Genomic DNA, 13,085 nt, shown 5'->3' with positions numbered 1-13,085 from the left:
TGTTGCGGCACTAGAACCACTGCTACCCTCAGTGTCTGAATTGGCAGGGGAAGATGTATTCGCTGCTCCATTTTCATTTCTTCCACTCTCTCCAGATTGCGGGTCTCCTGCAGGAGAAGCACCACCACCCCCCTCAGAGGCAGCAGCGTCAGAACCGGCACCAGCATCTCCAGCTCCTTCAACGTGAGAATCAGAAGCTTCAGTACCAGGTTTATCGGAAGGACTTTGAGGGCCTTCTTGAGCATTAGTTCCGGCAGGTTTTGGTGTTTCAGCTGGTGCAGGTGTTTGCGCGGGACGTTTAGTTTGAGGTTGAATATGAGTACCCCCACCAGATAAACCACCAGCAACAGAAGCACAAGTAGCGCCAGAACAAGTAACAGGAACACCTGGAGAACCAATAGAACCGGGTTCACTGTGAGAAGCCTGATCCGTTCCTCTGGCTGAAGAACAATTAGGATTAGAACCTTCATTGCACCTGCCTTCACCGTCACGACCATTAGCTACGCAATTGCCTCTCCCTGAAGCTTTCGTACAATCCTCAGTAGGAGCATCTTCACGTTCACTACCGGTAGTAGGGCACGGAAGATCAGTCTTACCTTGAGTACAATCTTTACCACCACCAACAGGTGGAGAAGGAGAAACACCAGGCTGTGAAGAAGTACCAACAGCAGGAGAGGCAGAACAAGTTTCATCATTAGAAGGAGTGTGACCTGCAGGACAACTACCAGGAGATTCAGCTTTAGCACCAGAAGGGGCAGGTGTACAAGGTTTTTCATCAGAAGGTTTAACACCTTCAGGACAAGGACCACCAGCAGCTGGTAGAGGTGGGGGAGGTGGTGGAGGTGGTGGTGGATCAACCCCAGCATCAGACCCCGCCAGACAAACACAGGCAACACTCAAGAGAAAAGCCAGAAAACAAAATACACAACGCAACATCATCAAAATAATAGTTTTTCTTCTGGTTTTGCTGTCTCCAATAAGAGAAAGAACGAAATGAAAAGACAAAACAAAACACCGATAGAGAAGAGAGACGAAGGTATATACAGAAGAAGACAGTGGAACAGAATAAAAAGACATAAAACTGTAAAAACAACAACAGCACCAACACAAACAATAAAAAAACAAAAAAGCTGCACAACGCATAATGCACAAGCAAAACAGAAAAAAAAGAGAAGAACCAAAGCACCATTTAACAAACAAGCAACCCAGAACCCTCGGAATACATAAAACAATGAGCAATTATGAATGTAAATGTGTACCAGTAATCTTTCGTTTTACCCCTAAACCACAACAACATAACAATAAAAGGCACACACAATACCCAGCAAGCACAAGCAAATAAAGCATCATTAACAAATAGCCCAAATTTACCAGTAAACATAGAAATACACCAACTATGGGTGTAAGTCTATATGTGTGTATATACGTAATTATAAATATAAATTCATCTGTTATTATTATTTCCTTTTTCCCACTGCAAAAAGCAGTTCAACATCATTATCACAGTGCAAGCCCAGGTACACAAACAGAGAGAGCCTCCAAGAACACACACACACACACACAATGGAGTAGCAATAATAATTATTATAGGATAAACACACAAAAGACATTAACATTAAGAAACAGAAAAAACGAGATAGTCCCAACAGGTGGAAGATTAGTTAGACTTTAGGGATGCATGCAAAAAAAAGAAAAAAAAAACAAAGGATGACCTGAGTCACACCACCACCACCAGCACCATCACACAATCAGCACACAAGAATACAGGCCAGTGTAACCACAATCAGTAGTGGTACACGCACCCACACAGAACTGCTGATACTGCTGCTGCTGTCGGCATCACCCTTCTTGTTGTTTGTGAGTTCAGGAGGAAGTGTTGTTGTTGTGGTGGTGGTGGTTGATTCTGTATTTTCTGCATCACCTTCTTGGTTATTTGATGATTCACTCCCTGCAGGTGTAGTGCCATTCACTGCTGTTCCAGTATCTGAACCATCACCACTCACTGGGGCCGAAGTGTTAGAAGAGTCAGCAGAAGGTTGTGTTGCCGCTGTTTCATTGTTATCTCCACTCTCTTCTGTTGTACTGCCGCCGCTGTTTCCAGATTGGCCATCACCTGAAGACTCACCAACACTCACCTCAGGAGTAGTAGGACCAGTAACAGGAGAAGGAGGTTCAGAAGAAGAAGAAGAAACAACACCCGATACAGCCTCACTAGCCGCAGATTCTCCTTGTTCACCAGAAGCACCAATTGGACCTGGTTTACCATTAGGATGACCTTCTTTTTGAGGATTAGGTGTAGGTTGACCCGGTTCTTGCGTTGCCTTTGGTGGACAAGTGGTTTTACCATCGTCACCGCAATTGCCCGTAGGTTTAAGTGTAGGGGTAGTACAACCATCCTTCTCTGAAGATTCCGCACATTCAGCACGAGCAGCTTCATGTTTACTACCGCTAGTAGAGCACGGAGGATTAGTGTTGTCTGAAGTACAAGCATTTTCACCACCAGGAGGAGAACCAGGTGGTGGTGGTGGACCTGGAGGTGGTGGTGGAACAGGAGAAGTAGTACGCGAACAAGTGTTTTCACCATCAGGAGGATCAGCACCTTCAGTGCACTTACCACCAGTAGGAGGAGGAGCAGTACAAGGTTTATCACTAGGAAGTTCAGTACCTTCAGGACATGGAACATCAGGACCAACTGTATGAGTTTCAGAACCCGCCTCAGCTGTCACACACAAAGAGACAACACTCAACAGCAAAACGAGAAAACACAACACACGACACATCATCACGACAGCAAGATTTACTTTGTTGCTATAGGCTACTTGAATGCAGAAGAAAGAAGAAGAGATAAAGATAATTAATACAAACACTCAATACATTAGAAATACATAATCAGAGAGAAACAAAGGAGAGCACAACACACAACAATCACTCACACAAAACAACATGAGGAGCAAACGAAAAAAAAATCAGTAACACCGAAAAAAGAATACTCCACCATCACTCATAGTTCAATTAAAGGACAAGCCCACAGTATCCAGCATGAAACAAGACGATCCCATACTTCCCAGAAAAAAAGAAAAAAATCGAAACTACGAACAGCTGATGAAGAAAGCAAACAAATATATAACAGTATCTTCGTCTTTCAGCATATATATAATTACAAATAAATAGGTGTATATGTATTTTTTTATGACTTTTCCTTTGTACAAACCAAAGAAATCTAACAGTGCTGCATAAAGCACAGGGCACAAGAAAAAACCAATAGTAAAAGAAAACAAATTAATAATAAGCTCAATTAACCAACTAAAGGAAAGAAATACACCAACTATGGGTTTAAATAGTTGTATACCCCATTACGCATGTACATATACATATTTTATTATTATTTCTTTTCTCATTCCAAAAAGCAGACTATCCCACTATACTGGGTAAAGCATACAACAGCCCAAGCACAGAGTTCATAGTAGCATATATAGAATAAAGACAATAAAACAAAACACAATAACATTAATAAACAAAAAAAGAAAAAGAAATTACCACAGGTGGAAGATTAGTTAGACTGTGGGAATGTATGCAAATAATAGAAAAACAAAGGATGACCTGAGTCACATCACACCACCACACAATCAGCACACAAGAATACAGGCCAGTGTAACCACAATCAGTAGTGGTACACGCACCCACACAGAACTGCTGATACTGCTGCTGCTGTCTGCATCACCCTTCTTGTTGTTTGTGAGTTCAGGAGGAAGTGTTGTTGTTGTGGTTGTTGTTGTTGTGGTGGTGGTGGTTGATTCTTCATTATTGGTTGTGTTGACATTATCCCTCGTTGCATCACCTTCTGTAGGTGCAGGTAAAGTTTCTGTAGTAGACTGAACACTATTTCCTTCTGCTTGTTGATTCCCGTTATTTTCTTCAGTTCCTTTACTGCTCACTTCAGTAGTTGAAGATGTTGTAGTTCTCCCTGTACTCCTATCATCCCTCCCTTGTGGTGGGGTTTCCAATTTCTCAGCTTGTCCCTCTGCAGTTACGTGTCTCTCATTCCCGTGATCAGCAGCTGGAGAGTCATCCTCATTCTGTGCTTTAGAACCCAACGCTTCTCCTCCATCAATCTTGGGATCAATATGTTCAGTTGTACGTGGAGGAGTCTCACGTGATCGAGAAGTAGTTTTAACATCAACAGCAGTAACTCCAGGCTCTCCACGTGCAGAATCAGCATTAGAAGTAATATCACCAGCTGCTCTTCCAGGTACCACACCAACATGTGCATTGTTTTCTACCGCTTTCTGGCCTGCTATGGTGAGTCCATTTTTCGTACCGCTGCTAACACTTCCCTCTTCTCGATGGTCTCCATTTCTGTTGATCGCTGGACTAAGCGGCTGTACCTGTTCCTGTGAATGATCACGGTTAACACGTTCATTATTATGTTCTTCACCACTACTTTCTAAACACTGAGAAGTATCAGCACCAGGTGGTGAAGTAGATGGACATGAAGAAGTCTTAGATTTCCCAATACCAGGACCTGGTGGACCCTCAGAACCAAGTTCCGTAGATTTGGCCTCAAGAGCTTTAGCTTCAGCTTCGTCAGCAGCTACCACACAACTGCAGAGACAACACAGTGCGATAGTCAGAACACAAAAGAGATGACGTATTGCCATCATTACTTTTTTTTGTTGGTGTTACTATATCAATTAAGCAGTCCAAAGAAAAAGAAAAACAGAAAGAGGCAACAAAAACATAAATAAAGAAAAGCACATAAAGAGAACAAAACGAAAAGGGTAATAGCAGATTAGGCATAACGGAAATCTGCAACTATCTCTCAGATAGTGTCCAAATAAAAGAAACAAGCACACAATACCCATTAATAAACAGATAAGCACAATTAACCCCTCAAAAATGAAAAAATGAAATCAAGAGAGAGACCATCAGAAGCACAAAAATAAAAAAACCTTTTCAACTTTCAGTAGAACCATGTGCAAAACTATTAATATATATATGAACTCCCTTTTTATTACTCTCTGCACAAAACAATTCAACGTAACATTGACACCGAAACCACAATGCGCCCAAACAAAAAAATGTATGAAAAAAAACAAATTAAGAACAACAACAACCGAACAAAAATAGCAAAACTCTCTATATACACTGGTCTGTTCAAGCAATTAAGAATACAAATTGTATAAATCACTATTTTTTTCTTTTCTCTGCAGAAAGCATATCACAACAACGGTGCACGCCAAAGCACACACAATGCACCAGCAAACCACAAGCAAACAAAACAGATATTAACCATTAGCCCAATTTAACCAATAAACACATAGAGATACACACCAACTAGGGGTGTAAGTCTATATGTGTGTCTAAGCAATTATAAATATAAATTCATCTGTTATTATTATTTCTTTCTCTCACTGCAAAAATCAGTTCATCATAATTATCACAGTGCAAGCCCAGGTGCACACACACAGAGAGTCTCCAATAACACACACACACACACACTGGAGTAGCAATAATAATAATTATAGGATAAATATAGAGAGTAAAAACACACACAAAATACATTAACATTAAGAAACAAAAAAAAGAAGATTATCCCAACAGGTGAAAGATTAGTTAGACTGTAGGGATGCATGCAAAAAAAGAAAAGAAAACAAAGGATGACCTGAGTCACACCACCACCACCACCACAATTAGCACACAACAATACAGGACAGTGTAACCACAATCAGTAGTGGAACACGCACCCACACAGAACTGCTGATACTGCTGCTGCTGTCTGCATCACTCTTCTTGTTGTTTGTGAGTCCAGGAGGAAGTGTTGTTGTGGTGGTGGTGGTGATGGTGGGTGTTGTGTTATTTGTTGATTCCTCATCACTGGCTGTACTGTCAGGTTCCTTCGCTGACTCACTCGCTGCAGTTGTAGCGCCATTCGCGGTTGAAGTGACAGTACCAGTAGCACTCTCCGTCTCTGTTCTGGTAGAAGAAGGCTGTTCTCCTGCACTCTCCACGTTTGGTGGGATTCCACCTGCCGCCTTGTCGCTGTTTTCACGTTGACCGTCAATTGCAGTCGGACCACTAGGTGCCTCACCAGATGGAGAAGGGACTTCACTTCCACCAGGTTTACTTGAGTCACCTTTGGGACCCTTAAGAACTTGTCCATCAACCTGTTGAGGTGAAGTTACCTCAATTTGGTCTTTGGACGGTGTCCCAGGTTCCGCAGGAGCACCTCCACTTTCCTTGTCTTTTATGGTTTGTGGTGTAGTGTTATTAGGGTCTTCTTCTTCTTGAACCACTTCTTCCTCTTCTTCTTCGTCGTCGTCTTCGCCTATATGTTGATCTTGGGCTTGTGTTTCACAGTTTTGTTTCTCTCCTTCTTTACCATGTGTTTCACATTGTTTTTTTTCCTGATTAACTTTCAACCCATTGTTATCATCAGGAGGGGCACGTACACATGGTTTTTCAGCAGTAGGTTCACTACCAGCAAGACAAGGAAGAAGAATCTTTGTCTCACTCTCCGTATCAGGGACTTGGTCGGAAAGATCGGCGGCAGGCACTTCTTCAGCGAGGACGTGCACACACGCACATGAGAGCAGGAGAGCGAGGATACACAGCACGTAGCGCATCATTATTATTATTATTCCAATGGTCGCAGGTATTGTGGATATCGTTACACCTGTGTTTACTTCAATGGAATGCAGAATAAAGAAGAGAGTGAAAAAAAGAAACAAACAAACATACAAGAGTACAACAAATACTCACAGTAGAAAGAGAAGCAGCAACTGCACAGTAAAGCAACAAAAAGGAATATCCAGCTTGTATGATAATAATATGTACCCCTTAATACGAAAAAAGAAAACAACACCCACACTACCCAAATAAGAGAGAGAGCCAAACAAACACAGACAATACCCCACGGCTCTAGTTTATGTATTAAATTACTCCACAGACACATCTGTGTGTACTAGCAAGAGATGTATACCGTCAGTGAGCAGAACAGCCCAGTTTTCTGCAAACACACAACGGAAAAAGCAAGTAATGGAATTATTAGAAAAATAAACACACACAAAAGAAAAGAAAAGAAAAGATATTCCAATTAAAAGAGAAAAAGCTAGTAAACAGATTATTAATTTATTCACCCATGGGGGATGTATGCAATTATGGTTATGTTAATATTAACCATTATTATTCTTTGTCCTCAGATGAGTCCCACCGTTCAGTACACGGTAACGGAGAACAACACAGCCACAATCAACAGCGATGCTGCAGTGCGCATCCACACAGGACTGACACTGCTGTCAACATTAGCCTTGTTCTTCATGGTGGGAGCGATCTTGCTGATCGGTGGGTCGGTTAGAGGAGATGGAGTGGTAGTTGGTGCTTCGCTGTTAATGTTGGTGGTCGCCGTTGAATCAGCATTGCCATTCTCTTGTGCAGCTGCTGTGGGAGAGGTACCTGGAGCTGCATTGAATTCGTTACCGGAATTAACATCACTGGATAGAGTGCTCTCCGCTGCTGGAGACGGTTGCTGCGCAGTAATATTATCATTGGCATTACTCATATCTGTGGGTTTTGCAGACTCAGCTGGTAAATTGGTTTGTGTGGAATCAACATCTCCAGGTGTTGTTGAGGCTGTTGTTGTAGATGTGGTTGTGAGTGTCTCTGAAGCCCCTGATGGTAATACTGTCCCTATAGAAGGAGCACTCACTGGTGAAGATTCTTTTTCTGCTGTAACATGTATTTGAGGTGCTTCTTTTGGCCTGGGTAACTCCAGTGTACTGTCAGGACTGAGAGAGTTCTGATGACCGTCACTGTCATGGTTAGGGGATATCTGTGGTGGATGATCAGAAGAAGAAGAAGTGATCATATCAGACTCTTCATGAAGAGTCTCCTGATTTTTTATCTCTTCCAATACTGAACCATGACCACCTAATGATTGCTGTCGTTGTTCCTGTAGTTGGTTTTCTCCCTCACGGATACCACCGCTATTACGTATATCTGCATTTTCTGGTTTCGGATCCTTACCAGGAAACCCTTCCCAACTACTCGCATAAAAATCAAAACCATTTTTCGAAACAGACTCTCCCATTACAGAGAAACCACACCCGCAGGCACAGCACAGCACAACGGCCAACACACACATCACACGGCTCATCATCATCATCATGAGAGAGACAATAATTTGGTGAACGTAAAAACACTGATCTAGAAAGAAAGACAATCAAAAAGTACAGAAAGAAAATAAATAAAGTATCCAACACGTTAGGAGACACACAAATCAATTAACACTATGGAAACTCACATCGTAAAAGTAAAACCTACCAGTTAAAGAATCCAATACAGCGCAAATAACCTCAGTAAGAGTAAAAAAAAAAACAAAAAAACGCCAACATTCAGAAGTATCTCAAAAAAAAACTAAACGACCAAGCAAAATCATCAAGTAAAGAAACAGATATTAAACATTAGCCCAATTTATCCAGTAAAGACACAGAAATATACCAACTATGGGTGTAAGTCTATATGTATGTATATAAACGCAATTATAAATATAAATTCATCTGTTATTATTTTCTTTCTTTTCTTTTCACTGCAAAACACAGTTCATCATCATTATCACAGTGCAAGCCCAGGTGCACACACAGAGAGAGAGTCTCCAAGAACACACACACACACAATGGAGTAGCAGCAATAATAATTATTTTAGGATAAACACATAGAGCAAAAACACACATAAACACACATTAACATTAAGAAACAAAAAAAGAAAAAGAAATTCCAACAGGTGGAAGATTAGTTAGATTGTAGGGATACATGCAAAAAAGAAAAAAAGAAAACAAAGGATGACCTGAGTCACACCACCACCATTACAATCAGCACACAAGAATACAGGACAGTGTAACCACAATCAGTAGTGGTACACGCACCCACACAGAACTGCTGATACTGCTGCTGCTGTCTGCATCACCCTTCTTGTTGTTTGTGAGTTCAGGAGGAAGTGTTGTTGTTGTTGTGGTAGTGGTGGGTGTATCTGTATTACCCACATTACCTTCTTGGTTGTTTATTGACTCACTCTGCGCATTTGTGGCAATATTTTCACTCGCAGCAGCATTGCTTTCACTGGCATTCTCTGTGTCCGAATTGCCGGATTGGGTTACAGAAGAAGAAGGTTGTGTGTTTGGAGCTCCTTGAGATAGTGTATTACTTCCCTGTGCATTTGCAGCTGGTGTTTCGTGATCCCTGCTACTGTCGACTTGTGTTGTACCAGGTTTAACTGTTTCTGGTCCACCGACAGATTTGTGTTGTTCCTGTTCACTATCGGAGGTTTCCTCTTGTTTATGTTCATCCCTTTGTGCAGTTTGTTCTCTGATCTGTTCTGTCGTGGAAATATCAGGACTACCAGGAGCACGTTCCGAAGGTTGTGCGTTGTTTTGCAAAGGATGTTCGCTCTCAGTTTGTTTTTCTTTTCTGTCTTGACCTTGTTTTGGACCTGACACCTCCGCTGGTGTTTTGCAGGTTTGCTTCTCTCCTCCTTCAGCTGTTTCACATTGTTCATCTTCGTTTGGACAAGTCTTACCATTAGTGCAATCAACAGGAGTACCTTGAAGAAGAATCTTTGTCTCACTCTCCGTATCAGGGACTTGGTCGGAAAGATCGGCGGCAGGCACTTCTTCAGCGAGGACGTGCACACACGCACATGAGAGCAGGAGAGCGAGGATACACAGCACGTGGCGCATCAGTAGCATTGATCTTCCTTTTCCTGTTGTTTTTGTTGTCTTTCTTGTCACTTGAGTTCACCGATCTACGAAGGGAGTATGGAAAAAAGTAAAAAAGAGAGAGAGAGACATAGAGAGTGGATATAGGACACATATACTCACAGTGGAAAAGAGAGAGAGAGAGAGAAGCAGTGACTGCACAGTAAAGCAAGAAAAAGGAATATCCAGATTATAGTGATATTATGTACCCATTAATAGAAAAATAAAAAAAAAACATCACACAATACCCAAATAAGAGAGAGAGCCAAACACACACACACAATACTCCATGGCTCTAGTTTATGTATTAAATTACTGCACACACACACACATCTGAGTGTACTAGCAAGAGATGAATACCGTCAGTGAGCAGAACAGCCCAGTTTTCTGCAAACACACAACGCGAAAAGCAAGTAATGGAATTATTAGAAAAAGAACACACACACAAAAGTAAAAAAAAAGAAATTCGAATTAAAAGAGAAAGCTGGTAAACAGATTATTAGTTTATTCATTCACCCATGGGGGATATACGCAATTATGGTTATGTTAGTTTAATCATTATTATTATTTGCCCTCAGATGAGTCCCACCGTTCAGTACACGGTAGCGGAGAACAACACAACCACAATCAGTAGCGGTGCTGCAGTGCGCATCCACACAGGACTGACACTGCTGCTGTCAACATTAGTCTTCTTCTGCACGGTGGATGCAATGCTGTTAGTGATCTCTGTGGTAGAAGCAGAAGGAAGTGTTGTTGTTGTTGTCGTGGTGGTTGATGCATCTGTGGTAGTGTTCTCGATGCTCGGCGGAGTAGTGGGATTAGTTTCTTGTGTGTCTGAAGTGACAGTCGTACTTGCAGAAGATGGTTGCTTGTTAGTGGTAAAGTCGCCAGGTACACCTTTATCCCCTGTAGTGTTCGCTGATCCTTGATTTTGTCGTGGTGGTATTTCTTTGATTCTCTCCTTAGCAGCAGTAATCACCTCCTCGAGTTTCTTTAAGGCCTCCATTAAAAGGTTAGCAGCTATTTTAGCAGACTTCACTGCAGCTTCAGCTTTTAGTGCTGCCTCGTCTGCATCTTCTGCGGCGATTAGGGCACCTAACGAGAGTTCTGACAGAGCCGTTCCATTCGTGTAAGGGAATGCGGTCTCTACCTTTTTATGAATAGTCTCCAACTGTTTTAGTTTATCGCCACCATCGGGTTGTTCCATGGATGATTTCTTTTTTTCGTATGAGTAGATAAAATAAATTAATAGCTGCCGAGCAGCCAATCCATATTCAATAGTCGGAACTGTTGCTGCTGTAGTTAACCTTGCAGTATTCTCTGCATCGGCTGCGGCATTTGTAATCTTCTCGAGAAGTTCATCGCCTTTCTTCTTCTCAGCCTCCCCATCGGACGGGTCATTCTCAGCTGTTTTGACGAACTGATCAAGACTCTCGACAAACGTTGTGGCTTCTCTGGTTAAGTATGTAGCATATTCTGCAGCTGCATTGCATTGATCCTTCAAATGCAAAGTCTCATTCCTCGTCGCATTTGCTTCTTTAACAAATGCAACGGCTTCGTCTGCCATCTCAGTAATGCTTTTCAATTCTTTATTGATTTCAATTTTATGCTCGACAGTCTCTGTGGCTCCACTCACACTCACACAGCAGAAAAGAATAGCCCACAGGCACAACACACGGCAAGCCAACATAGACACTCTTTTCAATAATATCACTGAGGTACAATGACGTCTATTTTGGTGTAACGATAGAAAATAAGCAAAAAAGAAAAAGAAAATAAATATTATATCAAACACTTAAGGAAGCAAAAATAGTAAACTACCAAAAACCTCACATCACAAAAAAAACCCTCCAGTTAATAAATGCAATAGAGCGCAAATAACCTCAGTAAGAGTAAAAACAAAAAAGAAGCCCACACTCACAAATATCTCAAAAAGGCTAAACCACCCAGCAAAATCATCAAGCAAAGAAAGCAGATATTAACCATTAGCCCAATTTATCCAATAAACACAGAAATATACACCAACTATGGGTGTAAGTCTATATGTGTATATATACGCAATTATAAATATAAATTCATCTGTTATTATTATTTCCTTTTTCCCACTGCAAAACGCAATTCATCATCATTATCACAGTGCAAGCCCAGGTGCACACACAAAGAGAGTCCCCAAGAACACACACATACACAATGGAGTAGCAATAATAATAATTATTATAGGATAAACGCATATAGCGAAAAACACACAAAACACAATAAAATTAAGAAACAAAAAAACAGTAGAAAGAATCCCAACAGGTAAAAGATTAGTTAGAATGTAGTAATGCATGCAAAAAAGAAAAGAAAACAAAGGATGACCTGAGTCACACCACCATTACAATCAGCACACAAGAATACAGGTCAGTGTAACTACAATCAGTAGTGGTACACGCACCCACACAGAACTGATACCGCTGCTGTCTGCATCACCCCTCACATTGGGCATTATGGTGTTATTGCTGATTTCAGGGACAGGAGGAATTGTACTTGTGTTGGTAGCAGGTGAGGTTGAGTCCTCATTACTGGTGGTATTGAGAGTAACAGAGATCGTGGTTGCTGTGGTTTTCCCTTCTGCTGATGCACCCACAGTATCGACACCATTTGTTGATTCATTCTCTGCCGTTGTCACATTATCAGTGGTACTGTTGGGCTCTGTGCTCGTGTTATTTAGTGTGTTTGAATCATCAATAGATAGACCAGATTGAGTTATTTCACTAGGTGTTGCGTCTGTAGTAGGATGTGGTTTTGAGTCAGCAGTAAAATGGGATTCAGTACTTGTTGTACCTGTGGCATTTGTTTCTGTATTGTGGTCATCTTGTTGAGTACCTTGTGTGGTTTCCTTTATCTGTTCTTGTTGCCCCTGAGTTCTCCTCTCACCTGACTCACTGGATACTGGCTGCTTCTGCGTATTCTTTGCTTGTTCAGACAACACATCCGTTTGATCGCCACTGTGATCTTGTACAGGAGGAGAAGAAGACAGGACAGTTCCCGGTTTACTCGCGTTCAAAGTCCTTTGAACTTCTAATGTGTTACCTAGCTTTTGTTCCATCACCTTCTGCTCTCCATCCATCTCGTTCCTGTTCAAAACACCGCTTTCACCTTTAGTAACACTATTGGTCACAACAGGACGATTCCCATTCTTAATATCTGCACCAGGCAAACCATTAACACCTTGAATTTCCATCGTACTGCCGGGGGCCTTTGTACCACCTGGACGAACAGATGAAAGATCATCACGTTGATTTAAAAGAGACATACCATAAGAAGGGTGAGAATCATGAGAACCAGGAGCAGCAG

The 13,085-nt window shown here is 41.6% G+C and overlaps 8 protein-coding genes across 8 annotated transcripts; all 8 read right to left on the bottom strand.

Moving 5' to 3' along the window:
* On the bottom strand, positions 1 to 939 carry TM35_001141110 (uncharacterized protein; the record flags this gene model as incomplete). Its single annotated transcript, XM_029031748.1, has 1 exon — positions 1 to 939. A coding segment is annotated over one exon (939 nt), but the record flags the coding sequence as incomplete, so codon positions are not given.
* An 809-nt stretch (positions 940 to 1,748) lies between these two features.
* Positions 1,749 to 2,783, bottom strand: TM35_001141100 (uncharacterized protein; the record flags this gene model as incomplete). Its single annotated transcript, XM_029031747.1, has 1 exon — positions 1,749 to 2,783. The coding sequence occupies one exon, from the start codon at positions 2,781 to 2,783 to the stop codon at positions 1,749 to 1,751; it is 1,035 nt and encodes a 344-aa protein (XP_028876968.1).
* An 843-nt stretch (positions 2,784 to 3,626) lies between these two features.
* On the bottom strand, positions 3,627 to 4,661 carry TM35_001141090 (uncharacterized protein; the record flags this gene model as incomplete). Its single annotated transcript, XM_029031746.1, has 1 exon — positions 3,627 to 4,661. The coding sequence occupies one exon, from the start codon at positions 4,659 to 4,661 to the stop codon at positions 3,627 to 3,629; it is 1,035 nt and encodes a 344-aa protein (XP_028876967.1).
* Positions 4,662 to 5,690: 1,029 nt separating this feature from the next.
* Positions 5,691 to 6,626, bottom strand: TM35_001141080 (uncharacterized protein; the record flags this gene model as incomplete). The annotated part of the gene is made up of 1 exon (XM_029031745.1): positions 5,691 to 6,626. The coding sequence occupies one exon, from the start codon at positions 6,624 to 6,626 to the stop codon at positions 5,691 to 5,693; it is 936 nt and encodes a 311-aa protein (XP_028876966.1).
* A 587-nt stretch (positions 6,627 to 7,213) lies between these two features.
* Positions 7,214 to 8,164, bottom strand: TM35_001141070 (uncharacterized protein; the record flags this gene model as incomplete). The annotated part of the gene is made up of 1 exon (XM_029031744.1): positions 7,214 to 8,164. The coding sequence occupies one exon, from the start codon at positions 8,162 to 8,164 to the stop codon at positions 7,214 to 7,216; it is 951 nt and encodes a 316-aa protein (XP_028876965.1).
* A 703-nt stretch (positions 8,165 to 8,867) lies between these two features.
* TM35_001141060 (uncharacterized protein) lies at positions 8,868 to 9,731 on the bottom strand (the record flags this gene model as incomplete). Its single annotated transcript, XM_029031743.1, has 1 exon — positions 8,868 to 9,731. The coding sequence occupies one exon, from the start codon at positions 9,729 to 9,731 to the stop codon at positions 8,868 to 8,870; it is 864 nt and encodes a 287-aa protein (XP_028876964.1).
* Positions 9,732 to 10,341: 610 nt separating this feature from the next.
* Positions 10,342 to 11,439, bottom strand: TM35_001141050 (uncharacterized protein; the record flags this gene model as incomplete). The annotated part of the gene is made up of 1 exon (XM_029031742.1): positions 10,342 to 11,439. One exon carries the CDS (start codon positions 11,437 to 11,439, stop codon positions 10,342 to 10,344), a length of 1,098 nt encoding a protein of 365 aa, XP_028876963.1.
* Positions 11,440 to 12,129: 690 nt separating this feature from the next.
* On the bottom strand, positions 12,130 to 13,083 carry TM35_001141040 (uncharacterized protein; the record flags this gene model as incomplete). The annotated part of the gene is made up of 1 exon (XM_029031741.1): positions 12,130 to 13,083. A coding segment is annotated over one exon (954 nt), but the record flags the coding sequence as incomplete, so codon positions are not given.
* Positions 13,084 to 13,085: the final 2 nt, after the last annotated feature.

This window comes from Trypanosoma theileri, assembly GCF_002087225.1.
Source record: "Trypanosoma theileri isolate Edinburgh chromosome Unknown TM35_Tth_114_V1, whole genome shotgun sequence".
In the NCBI taxonomy this organism is placed as follows: Eukaryota; Euglenozoa; class Kinetoplastea; order Trypanosomatida; family Trypanosomatidae; genus Trypanosoma; species Trypanosoma theileri.
Note: the sequence above shows the minus strand (reverse complement) of the source record. Positions and strands in the feature narration are given on the sequence as shown.